Below are 16,790 nucleotides of genomic sequence, written 5' to 3' on the forward strand. Positions count from 1 at the left end.
ACTATAGATCCTATCCCCTAACCTTAACCCTACCCCTAAATCTAACCCTCACAAAAAACATTCTGCATTTTTACATTTTCAAAAAACATCATTTAGTATGTTTAATAAGCCATTTCCCTCGTGGGGACCGCTGGCTGGGACCCACAAAGTAGGTGATCTCAGGTTTTACTATCCTTGTGGGTATATTTGGTCCCCACAATGTAGTATAAACAGGGCCGTAGCTAGTGGGGTGAAAGGTGGTAACGATTCTAGCGGCCCAAATGTCTAGAGGGCCCCACATCAAATTCTAAACTATATTTTTTAATAAGAAAGGGGCTCAGAGCAATGTAGAGTCAGCGGTCCAGATTACCTTGCTACAGCCCTGATATAAACACGCACACGCACACGCACACGCACACACACACACACACACACACACACACACACACACACACACACACACACACACAATCGTTTAAATAATTGGTGTAAAAATAATTCCTCGAACACAGTGTTTCTTCCTTTTTACAAAAAAAAAAAAAAAAAAAAAAAAAAAATGCAGCAATGGGTTTAGTTGAGGAGTTTTATTTTGAAATGGACTTTTATTTTGAAATATCCCTCCAGAGTGTGAATCGTGAACTTTATGTCCCAATCTTAAATCGCATGAAACGATGGATCGTCAAACAACTGCTCTCCGTCCAGAACACCGATTTGATACCAGTAACCTGAAAAAATACCTGTCAGGAAAACTTGACAGCTTTTCAGACAACAGTACCATCTCTGTGCAGCAATACAGGTGACAAATCTCCTTTACACTTTTAACATGCAAACAAAATACTACATGCTTTATTATTTGTGTATTGTGTGTTGTATAGGGCGGGTCAGTCCAACCCAACATTTTTCATTGAGACTGGAAATAAGAGTTATGTGCTCAGAAAGAAACCTCCAGGAGAACTGCTGCCTGGAGCTCACAAGGTAGTAAGATGATTTGTTTTGCATTTAATATAACAACATTAATGTGGACGCGTATGCTATCTGATGCATATTTATAGAATAATCGTAATAATTACTCATATAAATAGGTTACACAGCCTGTTTAGGTCAAACCAATGCTGTTGTGAACGTGCAGGGAGGACTTTGACACCAGTTACTGCACAACTTGACAACGCAACAAATGTATTTAAATTAATTCACCAGTAGAGGGAGACAGAAGCAAAGAATTCTTTCATGTGTGCAAGGGACGGATTTTTAAATTTCATGGTCACAAAATGTATCAAGAAAAAAAAATAATAATAATAAAAAAAATACATAATATATATATATATATATATATATACATATATATATATATATATATATATATATATGTATATATAAGGTGATGAGGGAGTCTTTTACCCCACACTTGGGGTAAAAGGCCCCTAGAGGGTTTTAAAAGATATGGTGTAGATATCGGGGCAATAGTTATAGGCAGGGTTGGGAAGGTTACTTTTAAAAAGTACTAATTTGTAACGTATTCCGTTGGATTACTCAAGGTCAGTAACGTATTCTAAATGCGTTGCATTACTTCTTGAGCACTGGCAGATTTTTTCACTACTTTTGACTATAAACAAGTAAATAAAGTAAGAAAATACACTTCACTGTAAAAATACATTCTCTGAAAAAAGCCTGAAAATCATGTGCAGTTTTGCTACTCAAGTAAATGTATCTTGTTTTAAGGATTTTTTTGATATTTTTACAGGAAAACAACATTTAAATTCACATTAAGAATAAGATCTTTGCCCTTATATCAAAGGTCTTACTAGAGGAAAAAAGTAATGCTCCAACGTGCATTTTCATCATAGATTATATAAAATATAACTGCACCTGATAACAGATGTACTGTAAAGGTAAGAAATAGCATTGTAGCTTAGCATATGCTAAATGTTCACATGACAGTTTGCTCAAGGTTAACTATTTTTGCTGCTCCAAACTTCAAAACCCCAGAGAGTGTTCACAACCACATCCTTTTCTGATCATATGTGGATTCTGTTCGTAGAAAATATATTATTTGTAGCTTTCTATATGATAATAAAGGCTTCATTGGTTAGCATTTCTTGTAAAAATACCCTAACCATATAAAAAACATTGACAAGGCATGTAATCATGTATTTATTGGATTTATGTTTCATCTGCCAAAGCGTTTCGAACTGTATTTTGATAAGCTGTAGAAACAAAATCTAGCTACTCTTATTAAGCTCGTAATGAAACAAATCATAAGACAATGATTCACCTCTGTTCAAAAGCTCCTCCTATATGGATACATTTGATGTGATTGATTTGATTTCACTTTATTATTAGAATTTCTTCCGAAATTTGTCTTGCGTCCCAAGACGTACACATCAATAACATTTACACAACATTTAACCAAACAACAGAAACAAATACTACAACATATATTACATCAGACATTACAAATAACTGGCTGCGGTGCATCAATTTAATCACTTCCTTCAGTGCTTAGTCCACATAGGAACAGTGAGGTCTACTTTGAACCCAAACTCTGATTTAGCAGTTTGACAGACTTGTGAAATAAATGTTTTCCAACTGAGTAGACTAAATATTAAATGAAACAAATGACAAGCAACCTCTTAAGTAATCAAAATACTTTTAGAATGTAACTGTATTCTAATTACAAACGATGTAAATTGTAACTGTAGTGGAATACAGTTACTTATATTTTGTATTTTAAATACGTAATCCTGTTACATGTATTCTGTTACTTCCCAACCCTGGATATAGGGCACAATTTGTCAAATAATGCAGATAATTTTGAGACACCAAGATGCTTTTATTGAGTAACAAATTAATATGATGCTTACTCAAAATAACCACTTCAGAAAATGTCAAACATTTCCTGTTCATTTCAGTCACATTTGGTATTTTATTACATCTCAAGTATTCTAGAAACAAACTAATCTCTATTATGATTGGATGAGTCAATGTGAGCCCACTTTGAACATTTTTCATAAATCTATTCACCCCACTTAAGATAATGTGTTTAATAGGGGCCTTTAGCCCCAGCAACAGGGGGGCTTTTTACCCCAAATACTATCCTTACACTTATTGGACAGTTATTGAAAAATGTTTGATTTAATGACCTTAAACAGAACTGAAAATGATAAGTATTTTGTCTCAAAAGAAATGTTAATTTCAGGGATTTTCATAAACTACATAAATTTGCAACATTTAAAAAAATATTAAAAATTTGATCAAATTGCGTCAAAATCAACCACATGCAAAGATCTCATGGAAGATTTTGCAGTTCATAGTAACAAACAGCTGTTTAGGAAAGTACAGTGGTAGTTTTTCTTGCTATTTAGTGTTTTGGGAGAAAATAAAATCACAGGAGCCTTTTACCCTAACGGAGCCTTTTACCCCGTTGTACCCTATTATTATTGTATATTCTTACTTTTAACGATTATGCATCTTTTCAAATGTTCATTATAGTATTCTAATACCACATAATGGGAATAGTAAAAAACAGAAAAGCAAAAAAAATTCAATAAATAATAATAATAATAAATAAACAGGCAACATAGTATTCATTCATTACATTAATAAGCATATCTGTTATTAACTTTGACAAAAGTAATTATTGCCGATTGGAAATTGGTCAAAATACCTACAGTGCATCCGGAAAGTATTCACAGCACTTCACTTTTTCCACATTTTGTTATGTTACAGCCATTTTCCTCACAATTCTACAAACAATACCCCATAATGACAACGTAAAAGAAGTTTGTTTGAAAGCTTTGCAAATTTATAAAAAAAAAAAAAAAAGCAGCACACACACACACCACCACACATGTACATAAGTATTCACAGCCTTTGCTCAATACTTTGTTGAAGCACCTTTGGCACCAATTACAGCCTCAAGCCTTTTTGAGTATGATGCTACAAGCTTGGCATACCTATTTTTGGGCAGTTTCTCCCATTCTTCTTTGCAGGACCTCAAGCTCCATCAGGTTGGATGGGGAGCGTCGGTGCACAGCCATTTTCAGATCTCTCCAGAGATGTTCAATCGGGTTCAAGTCTGGGCTCTGGCTGGGCCACTCAAGGACATTCACAGAGTTGTCCCGTAGCCGCTCCTTTGTTATCTTGGCTGTGTGCTTAGGGTCGTTGTCCTGTTGGAAGATGAACCTTCGCCCCAGTCTGAGGTCCAGAGGTTTTCATCAAGGATGTCTCTGTACATTGCTGCATTCATCTTTCCCTCGATCCTGACTAGTCTCCCAGTTCCTGCCGCTGAAAAACATCCCCACAGCATGATGCTGCCACCACCATGCTTCACTGTAGGGATAGTATTGGCCAGGTGATGAGCGGTGCCTGGTTTCCTCCAGACATGACGCTTGCCATTCAGGCCAAAGAGTTCAATCTTTGTTTCTCACGGTCTGAGAGTCCTTCAGGTGCCTTTTGGCAAACTCCAGGCGGGCTGTCATGTGCCTCTTACTGAGGAGTGGCTTCCTTCTGGCCACTCTACCATACAGGCCTGATTGGTGGAGTGCTGCAGAGATGGTTGTTCTTCTGGAAGGTTCTCCTCTCTCCACAGAGAAACGCTGGTGCTCTGTCAGAGTGACCATCGTGTTCTTGGTCACCTCCCTGACTAAGGCCCTTCTCCCCCAGTCGCTCAGTTTGGCGAGCCGGCCAGCTCTAGGAAGAGTCCTGGTGGTTCCAAACTTCTTCCATTTACAGATGATGGAGGCCACTGTGCTCATTGGGACCTTCAATGCTGCAGAAATTTTTCTGTACCCTTCCCCAGATCTGTGCCTCAATACAATCCTGTCTCGGAGGTCTACAGACAATTCCTTGGACTTCATGGCTTGGTTTGTGCTCTGACATGCACTGTTAACTGTGGGACCTTATATAGACAGGTGTGTGCCTTTCCAAATCATGTCCAATCAACTGAATTTACCACAGGTGGACTCCAATCAAGTTGTAGAAACACCTCAAGGATGATCAGTGGAAACAGGATGCACCTGAGCTCAATTTTGAGTGTCATGGCAAAGGCTGTGAATACTTATGTACATGTGATTTTTTTTCGTTTTTTATTTTTAATACATTTGCAAAGATTTCAAACAAACTTCTTTCATGTTGTCATTATAGGGTATTGTTTGTAGAATTCTGAGGAAAATAATGAATTTAATCCATTTTGGAATAAGGCTGCAACATAACAAAATGTGGAAAAAGTGAAGTGCTGTGAATACTTTCCGGATGCACTGTATATTGCAGATATATTCCTATATTGTGTATATTCATTCATTTGTGTATTGTGTGTTTGTGAATGTAGTTGGATAGAGAGTATACAGTGCAGAAGGCCCTGCACTCTGTTGGCTTTCCTGTTCCTCATCCTCTGCTCTACTGCACAGATACTCGTGTCATTGGCACAGACTTCTACATCATGGAGCATGTACAGGTACTTAAAGCCATTTGGTGTTACACTACTTTGATTTATTATTAAATGCATATAGTTTCAATGTTGCACCATGTCTGGGATTAATATAGCAAGATTGAGTGCAAATTTCTCAATGTCATCTATCAATTCTACCATTATGGTCAGGTGCTACTTTCACCTTTATCTCAACAGCACTCTCTTTCATATATAAATGATCCAAAAATGTAAATTCTGCCATCATTTACCCACCCTCATGTTGTTCCAAACCCATATGACTTTCTTTCTCCCATGGAGCACAAAAGGAGATGTTATCCAAAGTGACAGTCTCAGTCGCCATTCACTTTCATTGCATGGGAAAAAAAAGATGCAATGAAAGTGAATGGTGACTGAGATATAACATACTGCCTAACATCTCCTTTTGTGCTCCGCAAAAGAGAGAAAATCATCCGTGTTTGGAATGACATTAGGGTGACTAAATGATGAGCTATTTTTTATTTTTGGGTGAACTATCCCTATATCTCCTGCTCAAGCAGTTAAAAATCACAAACTCAGCCAGAAGGGGGCAGTCATGATTATTTTTTCTCCCTCATCGGTATGTTGGATCTATGCATTTTTGTTTTATAATCAAAGTTAGTCAACAACTCTTTGTCATGGAAATGCAGGAGGTAGGAGACAAAGTGGTGAAAAACATGAGCAGAGTTTATTGAATAATCTTTGTTGTGTCTTTGGGGATGCTTAGCCTTACTTGGTCTGACCAGCACAAATTCAACAATTGTTATTATAAGTGGCCTATGGCCTAGAAATGGAGACACCACTTATCTATAATTTGAGAAGACGATACAGCACACAACATAACATTAAACTGCAATAGAAAAGCAAGAGCAAGAAACAATATAAAATGTAAAGAAAAAAGAAAATCACAGAGAGTGCATATGCATTGGATATTAAAGGGATAGTTTAAAATTACAATTCTCTCATTGTTTACTCACTTTTATGTCATCCCAGATGTGTATGACTTTCTTTCTTCTGCAAAACACAAATGAAGATTTGTAGAACATTTCAGCTCTGTAGGTCCTCACAATACAAGTGAATGGTGACCAAAACTTTGAACCTACAAAAAGGACATAAAGGCAGCATACATTCATATTAAATCCATAGATTCAGAAGCAATATAGTAGGTGTGGGTGAGAAACAGATCAATATTTAAGTCCTTTTGTAATATAAATCAAGTAAGTCATGATATGCATGACAAACGTGAATCACCAAAAACAAAACAAGAATGTGAAAGTGAAAGTGGAGATTTATAGTAAAAAAGGACTTGCATATTGATCTTTTTCTCACCCACATCTATCATATAACTTCAGAAGATATGGATTTAACCACTGGAGTCTCATGGATTACTTTTGTAATTTATTTGTGTTCTGCAGAAGAAAAATAGTCATACACATCTGGGATGGCATGAGGGTGAGTTATTTACTCACCCTCATGCCATCCCAGATGTGATATTTACTCACCCTCATGCCATCCCAGATGTGTATGACTTTATGTGTATGTGTATTAGAGTTTGTTTTTTGTTTTTTTTGTGGGTGAACTATTGCTTTAAGAAATCTGTCTATCTCTCTATCTATGTCTCTATTTATCTATCTGTCTGTCGGTCAGTCCGTACGTCCGTCTAATCTATCTATAAGAATTAAAATTAGATCATCAATATTAGTTATTGATGGGATGTGAATAGAGGGAGGATGATAATGTACTTTATGTGTGTGTGTTTGTGAACACACAGGGACGTATATTCAGAGACCTGAGGCTCCCAGGGGTCAGTGTGGCAGAACGAGGGGCTCTGTATGTGGCTGCAGTGGAGACGTTAGCCAAACTTCATTCTCTGGACATCGGTACACTTTGCCTCCTGGGATATGGGAAGGGGGTGGGATATTGTAAGAGACAGGTAAGATAATGAAGTATTTATTTTTTTTTTTTTCTGAAATTATGAACTTACAAACTTGTTCTGACAAGCTGGCTGTTATTATACTCTAAAGCTATGGTGACCCATGTTTTGACCCATAATGAAAACAATGTTCAAGCTATGAGAGGTTATTTTTGATTTTAGGTATCCACCTGGACCAAGCAGTACAAAGCCTCTGCCCATAAAGATATACCGGCCATGGAGAAACTTGCTGATTGGCTGAGCCACAACCTGCCAACCAGTGACAATGAAGTGACCCTTGTTCATGGGGATTTTCGAATTGACAACCTGATATTTCACCCTACGGAGGTATTTACACATCACAATTAACTAATAGCTAAACATACAGTATGACAGAATACTTGCAAGATTTACTTGCTATAGTTGCTATAGTTTTTCACCAAATGAATGAGATGAATGAGTTCATTTAAAATTCTGTTTTGATTTACTCACCCTCATGTTGTTCCAAACCTGTATGACTTTCTTCCATTGAACACAAAAAGAGATGTCCGGCAGAATGTTAATCTCAGTCACCATTCACTTACATTGTATAGGGAAAAAAAAAAATGAAAGTGAATGGTGTCTGAGACTAACATTCTGCCGGACATCTCTTTTTGTATTCAATGGAAGAAAGTCATACAGGTTTGGATGCACTTGGTCCATTCCTCTGTAGGGTTTTGAAAATCAACTTTAATGTAAAGTGAAAGCTGTCTTTATTACAGTGACATTACCTTCCTGAAGTTAATCATAGACTTGCGGCTTTTCCAGGTTACCCTTCTGTCAGTGAATGATTTATTACAGAGAAAATTGTAAAGATCAAGTGTTTCACAACCGACTGGCAGAGCAATTTCTTAATTAACCCCTGATTTTATCTGAAATTTCTTAATAAGCTCATTAAACTCTATTTCCTCTCTATTAGTAAATTGTTGAGTAATTGATATACCATTGTGTTTATGTCACTAAAACCAAAAGCCTCAGCACCTCCCATAAAATAATTAATCTTATCTGTTGGCACATCTGAATGTCCTGAGGGGCTTTTTTGTCTCTCTGCAGGCTCGCGTGGTGGCTGTGCTGGACTGGGAACTGTCCACTACCGGACAGCCTATTGCAGACTTGGCCTATTTCCTGATGCCACACTATTGGCCTAGTCACTACAAAGTCATCAGCACAATGGGCGGAGTCACAGGAGTAGAGGGTGGGGCATCTCTTTGTTTTCATATTTTAAAGGGGTTATGACATGAGGAATCAAATCTTCCTTGATCTTTTGACATATAGGAGGTCATTGTACTATAAAAACATACTGTAAGTTTCAGAACTGAAAAATTCCTCCATAAGAGAAAAAGAGCATTTATTTAAACCAGGCTCCAGAAACGGGACGTTTGGAATTTGTGAAACTTGTGACATCATAAGGACCAAATACATCTGCATATGATTACCTTTTCAGCAAGACATCAACGCTTATTTTTCATCATTGCAGCCTTGGCCCTGCCAACTGGTGCTCACAGTCAGTCACAGCTGAAAAGGAGAGGGGGCCTGTCATAAGAGATTCATCTCCAGCAAAGGGGACTTACACAGGACACCTTCATGTGCCTATCTGGATTTGAATGTTTTTCTATATAAATCTGCACTAGATGAATGGCTTTGACCGTTATCATACATCTCGCGCCACTTTTAAAAGACGCCACGTCAAGTTATAACTCTAAAAAGGAGACCCCCATTCTGTTTCATCTTGCTGTTTGTTTGCTCTCTTGCTGTTGTGCTGCTTTGCAGGCTTCCTGGACCATGTTTGCACCCATCTGTGCTAATTTTAATTGTTAGTCTTTTGTAAACATGCACCTTATGGACGTCTTTGATCTTTTTGATGTGTTTCCGGCGATTTGTGCTGCGTTTTAAGAGCGGTACATTCGCAACTTTTAAAAACGCGTCTCATTCTGCTGTGGCCACTGACTGGGAGAAACACATGCCGTTCTGTGTGTAAACAAACACTGAAGATGTTAGATGTTGCTCCTGTGAAGACCAGCGTCTCTGTTTTGGCCTGTTGAAGCCAGTTGAAGCGCCCAACATCACATTTGCGTATTTAGAACTTTTCAGCGTAGATTGTATGTTTTTGGCTCAGATCAGAGTGGATTGCTTGTAAACCAGTCACAATATGATTCAAGCTTTGCAAAGAATCTGTTATTGAAAGATGGGGCAGTTAAAACATTGGACCGCAACAACGTAAGTAAACAATTTAATTCATGAATATTTCATATGTCATGGCTGTTTGATAGTTTGTGGTGCTGCTTAAGTGAACATTTTAATATATTCAGGGTGTACATTATGCATTAACCCTGAAATGTAGTTTTATAAATTATAATGTGAAGCTTGTTCATTTTCTTCTAAATACAGCTATATTTGAGGGACTGCACAGTGTTAGCCAATCATAACAGTGGGCATTTACACTGAAGTCTTAAAGGGATTGAGAGCTTGAAACCAAGCTTTTAGACAGAGGGCCAGAGACAGAGTGGAATATTATTATACAGTATATGACTAAATTATGACTGTTTTGGTGCAACAAAAAAAAAAAAAAAACTATACTAACATTATAAGTGGACCTCAGGGAAGATAATACAATTATTTAAAAAAAAAAAAAAGAGCATGTCATGACCTCTTTAATATTATTATTATTATAATATATTTTTTATTTTTATTTCACAGAGCAATTAGAGAGAGGACAGGAATTTCTGTAGAGTTGAAGTAATGTTTTGTGTTTAATGCAAGTTAGGCACAAATGTCAGTGTTGAGAATTCTCACCTGATCAGATGACAGTGTGTCTTGTGAGGAACCATCCTATCAGCTATAGCAAATAATAATTAAATCCACGTTTGGTGTTTGCATGTGAGCAGCATGTTCGCTGAAGGAGATTCTCCTCTCGTCCCTTCCTTCGTGAGAGATTTCCTATAGAGTTGTTGTGTGCTTGACTTTGTAAGTTCATTACTTTTAATTTTCTATGTTTTTGTTTATCCATAGTTTATTGATGCTATTGTTTCCTAAACTAGTTCATATGCAATTCTGAAATGCTATGTGTGAGTTTTCATCCATGCAGTCTGTCAGCGGGTACTGTTTATAGTATTTAGATGGTTGAAATGTCATTTTTTTTTGGTAAGCTGTAGTATCAGTGAAATTTATTATACTTTTTGGATTTCTTATAAATTACAATTCATGGGAAGTGATGAATCTTACATGAGGTAAATTTTCATAAACCTGACTCTGGGGTTTTCTATCTAATTGTCCTTAATTCTGTGCTCTTAAAGGTGGTGAAAGTTATTCTGAGTCTCCAGGGAAAGGCTTTGGAGACTTATGCCATCCTCGAAGATGGTTCAGATAGAACTATGCTCCTCTTCTCTGCTGCAGAGATGTTGGGCCTGAATGGCGTGGCCGTGATACTGTGGACAGTCAGGGTTCCGAAGAAATTGAGGGTTCAGATGTCACATTTTCAATCTCTCCAGTGTCCTTTAAGCAGAGGATATATCAGATTAGGACTGCATTCACTGCCAAGATGTTGGATATACCTGAACAGACTTATCCTGTGCTTACTCTCCAAAGATGTTACCAGCATCTCAGAGGTATTCCTCTTGAAGAATTCCACAGGGTTAAGCCCATGTTATTAGTGGGAGCAGATCACCCTCACCTTCTATGTTCTGCTGAACAACTAATATTTGGTCCTCCCGGAAGCCCAGCTGCACTGCATACTCGTCTAGGATGGGCACTGCAGGGACCCACTTCTTTGATGGAAGAGATCCGTTCTACTTCCCAGTGTCACTTCTTAGCCTCTTCTACCAAGGACCGGTTGCAGAAGGTTGTAGAAAGGTTGTGGCAAATCGATGTCTTCCCATATTCCCAGATTTCAAGAGCTGCTTTACGGTCAAGGCAAGACCAAGAGGCTTTTGAGTGCCTCGAGCTGAAAACAGAACGCCAAGAGATCAATGGTGTTATAAGATATCCTACTCCACTACTTAGAGCCAAACACGCACCTAGACTGAGTGTTCCCCAGCAAGCAGTAATGCCAGCATTGCGCCGTACAGAGCACCAGCTTGCAAAAAATCCAGCACGTGCAGCAATATATGATCAATAAATTCAAAAGCTTGTGGAAGCTGGATACGTAAAGAAGTTGACTCCAAGAGAAATTGCTCTCTCTGATTAATATTGGTATATTCCACACCACCTAGTGGAACATAATGGTAAACATCATTTAGTATTTGACTGCTCCTACCAATACCAGAGTGAAAGCCTGAATTCTTATCTGTTACCTGGCCCTACCATAGGTCCTTTCTTACTAGGAGTTCTTCTTCATTTCAGAGAGCACCAAATTGCAATCAGTGGGGATATTCGAGCCATGTTCCATCAGGTTCGCTTGTTGCCATCTGATAGGCCTTTGTTATGCTTTCTGTGGCGGAATAAGACTAGAAATGCCCCACAAGAGGTTTATGAATGGCAAGTTTTACCATTTGGCACAACATCTAGTTCTTGTGCTATCTACGCACTCCAGAGACCTGTTCAAAGCCTATCGGCTGAAAATTCTGAAGTCTTTCAGATGGCCATGAAGTTCTCATCTCCCTTGTTATGGCTCGATCTAGAGTAGCACCAAAGAAGACCATCTCTATTCCACGCTTAGAATTGTGTGCTGCCTTGTTTGGATCTCAGTTAGTGAATCTTCTACAAAAGGAACTTTCTGTGCCCATTCATAGAGATACACTCTGGTCCGATTCGACTACAATACTGACCTGGATCTGCTCTGATTCTTGCTGGTATAAGGTGTTCATGGCTAATCGCATCATAGAGATCTTGGATTATACTATTCCAGAACAGTGGAGATATGTGGACACTGGAAATAATCCAGCAGATGACATTACCAGGAGAAAAAGACTGGAAGAGTTATCTCCCACTAGTCATTGGTTTCAAGGACCCCCTTTCCTTTCCTCACCTCCTCACCATTGGCCAAAATATCCAACTTTATCTTCTGATGATGTGGCAGTGGAATTGTGAAAACCCCTTTTTTGTGGCCAGGCACAAGTTTCAGTGAGCTCTTCCAAGATTGATTATTCTCAATTCAGCACCTGGTCAGAACTAGTTGCATAAACCATTGAGAACGTTTCGTTGGACTCAACATTAGAAAATGAGCTCAGTTATAATCAAGCAGAGCTATTTCTTCGTCAAGCACAGGAAGAAGATTTTCCTGAGGAGTACAAGCTACTCAAAGTTGGTAAGGATGTTTCACCACAAAGTCGTCTTGCTGAATTGGCACCTGAGTATGACACTGTTACATGTCTTATTAAAGTGGGGGGTCGCCTCCGTTATAGTGAAGACCTGGAGCCAGAAACTATCCACCCAATTGTTTTGGACCTTAAGAAACCAATTACAGAGCTTCTGATTGCAGATTTGGATTCAACCTTATGTCACCCAGGACCACAAAGAGTTTTTGTCCAACTCCGAGGGAAGTACTGGGTTTTGCGTGGATGGCAGGCAGTGAAGACAGTCCAACGATCATGCCACGAGTGCCGTAGGTGGAAAGGTTCTCCCTCAGTTCCTAAGATGGCTGATCTTCCTCCTTCAAGACTCCGCCTTTTATAAGCCCCCCTTCTGGTTGACAGGAATGGATTGCTTTGGCCCTTTCAGCATCAGTGTAGGCCGTAGGCATAAGAAGAGGTGGTTCCTTCTTTTTAAATTGCCAGACAACATGATGCATTCACCTAGAGCTTCTATCCGGTCTGGATACGGATAGTTTCTTACTGGCCCTCCAGCACGTTATAGCACGTAGAGGTCGTCCTTATGAACTTGTATCTGATCAGGGGACTAATTTTCGTGGAGAAGAAAGAGAGCTCAGAGAGGCCTTCAGTCAACTTAGTCCTACCCTTCAGGAAATGCTTGCCCAACAGCAGATTCAATTAACCTTTAATCCTCCATATTCCCTACATTTTGGAGGTTGCTGGGAGAGAGAAGTAAGATCTATTAAAGCTGCCTTGTGAGTGACATTGGGTACACAAGTACTTACAGAGGAAGTCCTACGTACCGTGCTTGTTGAAGTGGAGGAGATGCTAAACCTCTCAGATATGTGTTAGCCAACGTTTCTGACACCGATCCAATAACTCAAAATACACTTGATGGGGTGGCGAGATGCTTCTCTTCCACAAGTGATGTATGCGGATTCTGAACTTCTTACATGCAGAAAGTGGAGGCACAGCCAGGTTCTTGCTGACAGATTTTGGTCAAGTTTCATCAACGATTATCTTCCTTGTCTTCAAAGCTATGATGGGAATCCAATTTCATGTGCTGCTGTAGTTATGGTTGTTGGTCCCCAACTCCATGGATTTTGGCCTACTGGGACTGTTACAAAGATCTTGCCAAGTTCTGATGGCAAGATAAGGGTTGCTGAAATTCTTATTGGTGGAAAACATTATATCCATCCGGTCAAAAAAATTAAATCCACGTTTGGTGTGTGCATGTGAGCAGCATGTTCGCTGAAGGAGATTCTCCTCTCATCCCTTCCTTCGTGAGAGATTTCCTATAGAGTTGTTGTGTGCTTGACTTTGTAAGTTCATTACATTTAGTTTTCTATATCCATAGTTTATTGATGCTATTGTTTCCTAAACTAGTTCATATGCAATTCTGAAATGCTATGTGTGAGTTTTCATCCATGCAGTCTGTCAGCGGGTACTGTTTATAGTATTTAGATGGTTGAAATGTCATTTTTTTTGGTAAGCTGTAGTATCAATGAAATGTATTATGCTTTTTGGATTTCTTATAAATTACAATTCATGGGAAGTGTGATGTGTTTTTCATGATGTTTACTGTTTATAATTATTGATGCATTTTGTAATCAATTGATGATATTGTTGTATTGGTGTTTCATTGTTTTTTATTGATTATTGTAGATACCATACAACTATATGGCTTGATTCCAATGCTGCTGTCAAGAAAATAAATGATCATGGAATTAAGAGCTGGATTTATTGTGTTTTAATGGGCACACCATCCTGGTAACACATATCCAAACCAAATCCAAATTAACAAATTTATCAGTCAGCATTTATCATATAATGGTGTTTAACACAAAAAATAAATTTGTCTCATCCCTTGTTTATTTAAAAAAGCAAAAATTGCAGTTAAAATTAGACACTTACAATGGAAGTTAATGGGGCCAGTTCATAAACATTAAAATACTCATGGTTTCAAAAGTATAGCCACAGACGTAAACATTATACATGTTAAGAAGATTTTTATCACACTAAAATCATGCTGACACACATACATTTTTAAATTTTGTGACTATATTTTGAAAACAGTGTGTATTCTACTGTTAATGGACTGGTTCCATTCACTTCCATAATGTAACCACAATTTTTTTTTATTTATTTTTTTTATTTAAGTCAAAATGATTTTTTGTTGTAATTAACATTATGCCACAAATGTTGTGGACTGAGCTTAAATTATATTCCAACTTAAGCTCAATCAACAGCATTTGTGGCATAATGTTGATTACCACAAAAATTAATTTTCACTCATCCCTCCTTTTCTTTAAAAAAAGCAGAGATTACAGTGAGTCACTTACAATGGAAGTGAATGTGGCAAATTTTTGGAGGGTTTAAAACCATAAATGTGCATCTTATAATTTTATAAAAGCTCTTACAGTACATTACATTTTCTATAAAAACTCATTATTTGAGCTGTAAAGTGCCTCACTGTAACCTAGATTATTGCTTTATTTAAAGAAAAGGAGGGACAAGTCGATATACATTTTTGTGGTAATCAATATTATGCCACAAATGCTGTCGATTGAGCTTAACTTGTGTTGAACCCGGAACATTCCTTTAAAGAGTGTAGTTGGCTTAATCAGGGTAATGCCTTTGTCCTTAGTTCTTTATTGTTTGCTTTATTATCTGTTTTATCATCCATAAAAACTGTCTGGTCATCCATCCATTTTATTTCAACAGGAATTCCCTGTCCAGATGACCTGATATCCATCTACTGCCGTTGTCGAGGGATCCCAAACTCTCTGCCTCAGCAAAACGTCTACGTTGCCATGGCCATTTTCAAAATGGCTGCAATTGCACAGGTTTTAAGCTTCAAAGAAATATTTCACCCAAAAATTAAAATTCTCTCATCATTTACTCTGACCTCATGCTGTCCCAGATGTGTATGACTTTCTTTCTTCAGCAGAACACACACGAATATTTTTAGAAGAATATCTCCGCTCTGTAGGTCCATACAATGCTAGTGAATGATGGCTTTGAAGGTCCTAAATGCAGCATAAAAGTAATCCATAAGACTCCAGTTGTTTAATCCATATCTTCAGAAGCGATATGATAGCTGTTGGTGAGAAACAGCTCAATATTTAAGTCCTTTTTGTCATAAATTCTCCTCCCTTCCCAGTAGGTGGTGATGCATGAAGAATGCAAATCACCAAAAACAAAAGGTGAAAGTGAAGATTTATATTAAAAAAGGTCATAAATATTTAGCTATTTCTCACCCACACGATATTAATCATTTAGGAGGAATGAACATTTTCATTCTTGAGAGCATTTTTATTGCACAAAAATGTGTTTTAGCACCTGTGTGTGAGATGAGTCATTAAATTTTTTATACCTGCAAGAAAAAGACTGTTTTTTTATATGCATTCCTGCTGATAAGTTAATTTTGCAAGATTTTTTTGGAGTACAATAGTATTTTGATGGCCTCAGAGCTAAGAGACATGGACTAAAAGCCACATAAAATGCAACTGAACTTTCAGCTCACAATGTTTTCATAGTTGAAAGGAAATCAGACACTTAACAAAGAGACCTGAGAAAGTCTGTTACAGCTGTGCTCTTTTGAGTGATATTGAATGACTGAAGAAACACAAATATAAATGCAGAACACAGAGGATGGAAAGGAAGCATACAAGGGCTGAGTGTTATTCAGTAATAGTAATTCTCTCTCTGTCTCTCTCTCTCTCTCTCTATCTCTCTCTGTGTAAGGGCATCTATGCAAGGCATCTCTTGGGCAATGCCAGTTCTGCTAACGCTGCTGAGTTTGGAGAGAGTGTTGGACCTTTAGCTGAACTCGGTCTACAGATAGCCCTCAGGTACCACACCACAATCATAATCATAATCTACTGTACACTTGAGATCAGCATCAAAAACAGTACCTGCATGACAAATCCTCTGTTGCTGTATATTTCTTGGTTTCCAGCATCCAAAAAGACTCTTAAGATTAAGATTTAAGTTTTCTTTGTAATGATGAACATACTGTGTGTACTGGTGGAATATTGTTTCTCTTAGAATCCAATGATGTAATTAAAAGTGGTATTGCCATATAATCATGGTATGTAATTATTGTTTGTATCTTTATTGTCAAGTTATGTAATTGAAGGTTGTGATTCTATATAATTATAAATAATCA

At 37.8% G+C, this 16,790-nt stretch overlaps 1 protein-coding gene across 2 annotated transcripts in view; it reads left to right on the plus strand.

Annotated features, from left to right (window-relative positions):
- Positions 1-624: 624 nt before the first annotated feature.
- Positions 625-16,790, plus strand: part of LOC127434730 (acyl-CoA dehydrogenase family member 11-like) — an 85,474-nt gene continuing 69,308 nt past the window's right edge. The window contains exons 1-8 of one of the 2 annotated variants that reach the window (XM_051687672.1): positions 625-775; positions 855-954; positions 5,306-5,431; positions 7,194-7,355; positions 7,518-7,682; positions 8,427-8,568; positions 15,344-15,465; positions 16,367-16,473. In XM_051687672.1, the coding sequence (XP_051543632.1) occupies positions 651-775; positions 855-954; positions 5,306-5,431; positions 7,194-7,355; positions 7,518-7,682; positions 8,427-8,568; positions 15,344-15,465; positions 16,367-16,473 (1,049 nt within the window). In that variant the 5' untranslated portion in view covers positions 625-650. The remainder of the gene's footprint in view (positions 776-854; positions 955-5,305; positions 5,432-7,193; positions 7,356-7,517; positions 7,683-8,426; positions 8,569-15,343; positions 15,466-16,366; positions 16,474-16,790) is intronic. The other variant, XM_051687673.1, reaches the window with a different exon arrangement.

The sequence above is a fragment of the Myxocyprinus asiaticus genome, chromosome 44 (assembly GCF_019703515.2).
Source record: "Myxocyprinus asiaticus isolate MX2 ecotype Aquarium Trade chromosome 44, UBuf_Myxa_2, whole genome shotgun sequence".
In the NCBI taxonomy this organism is placed as follows: Eukaryota; Metazoa; Chordata; class Actinopteri; order Cypriniformes; family Catostomidae; genus Myxocyprinus; species Myxocyprinus asiaticus.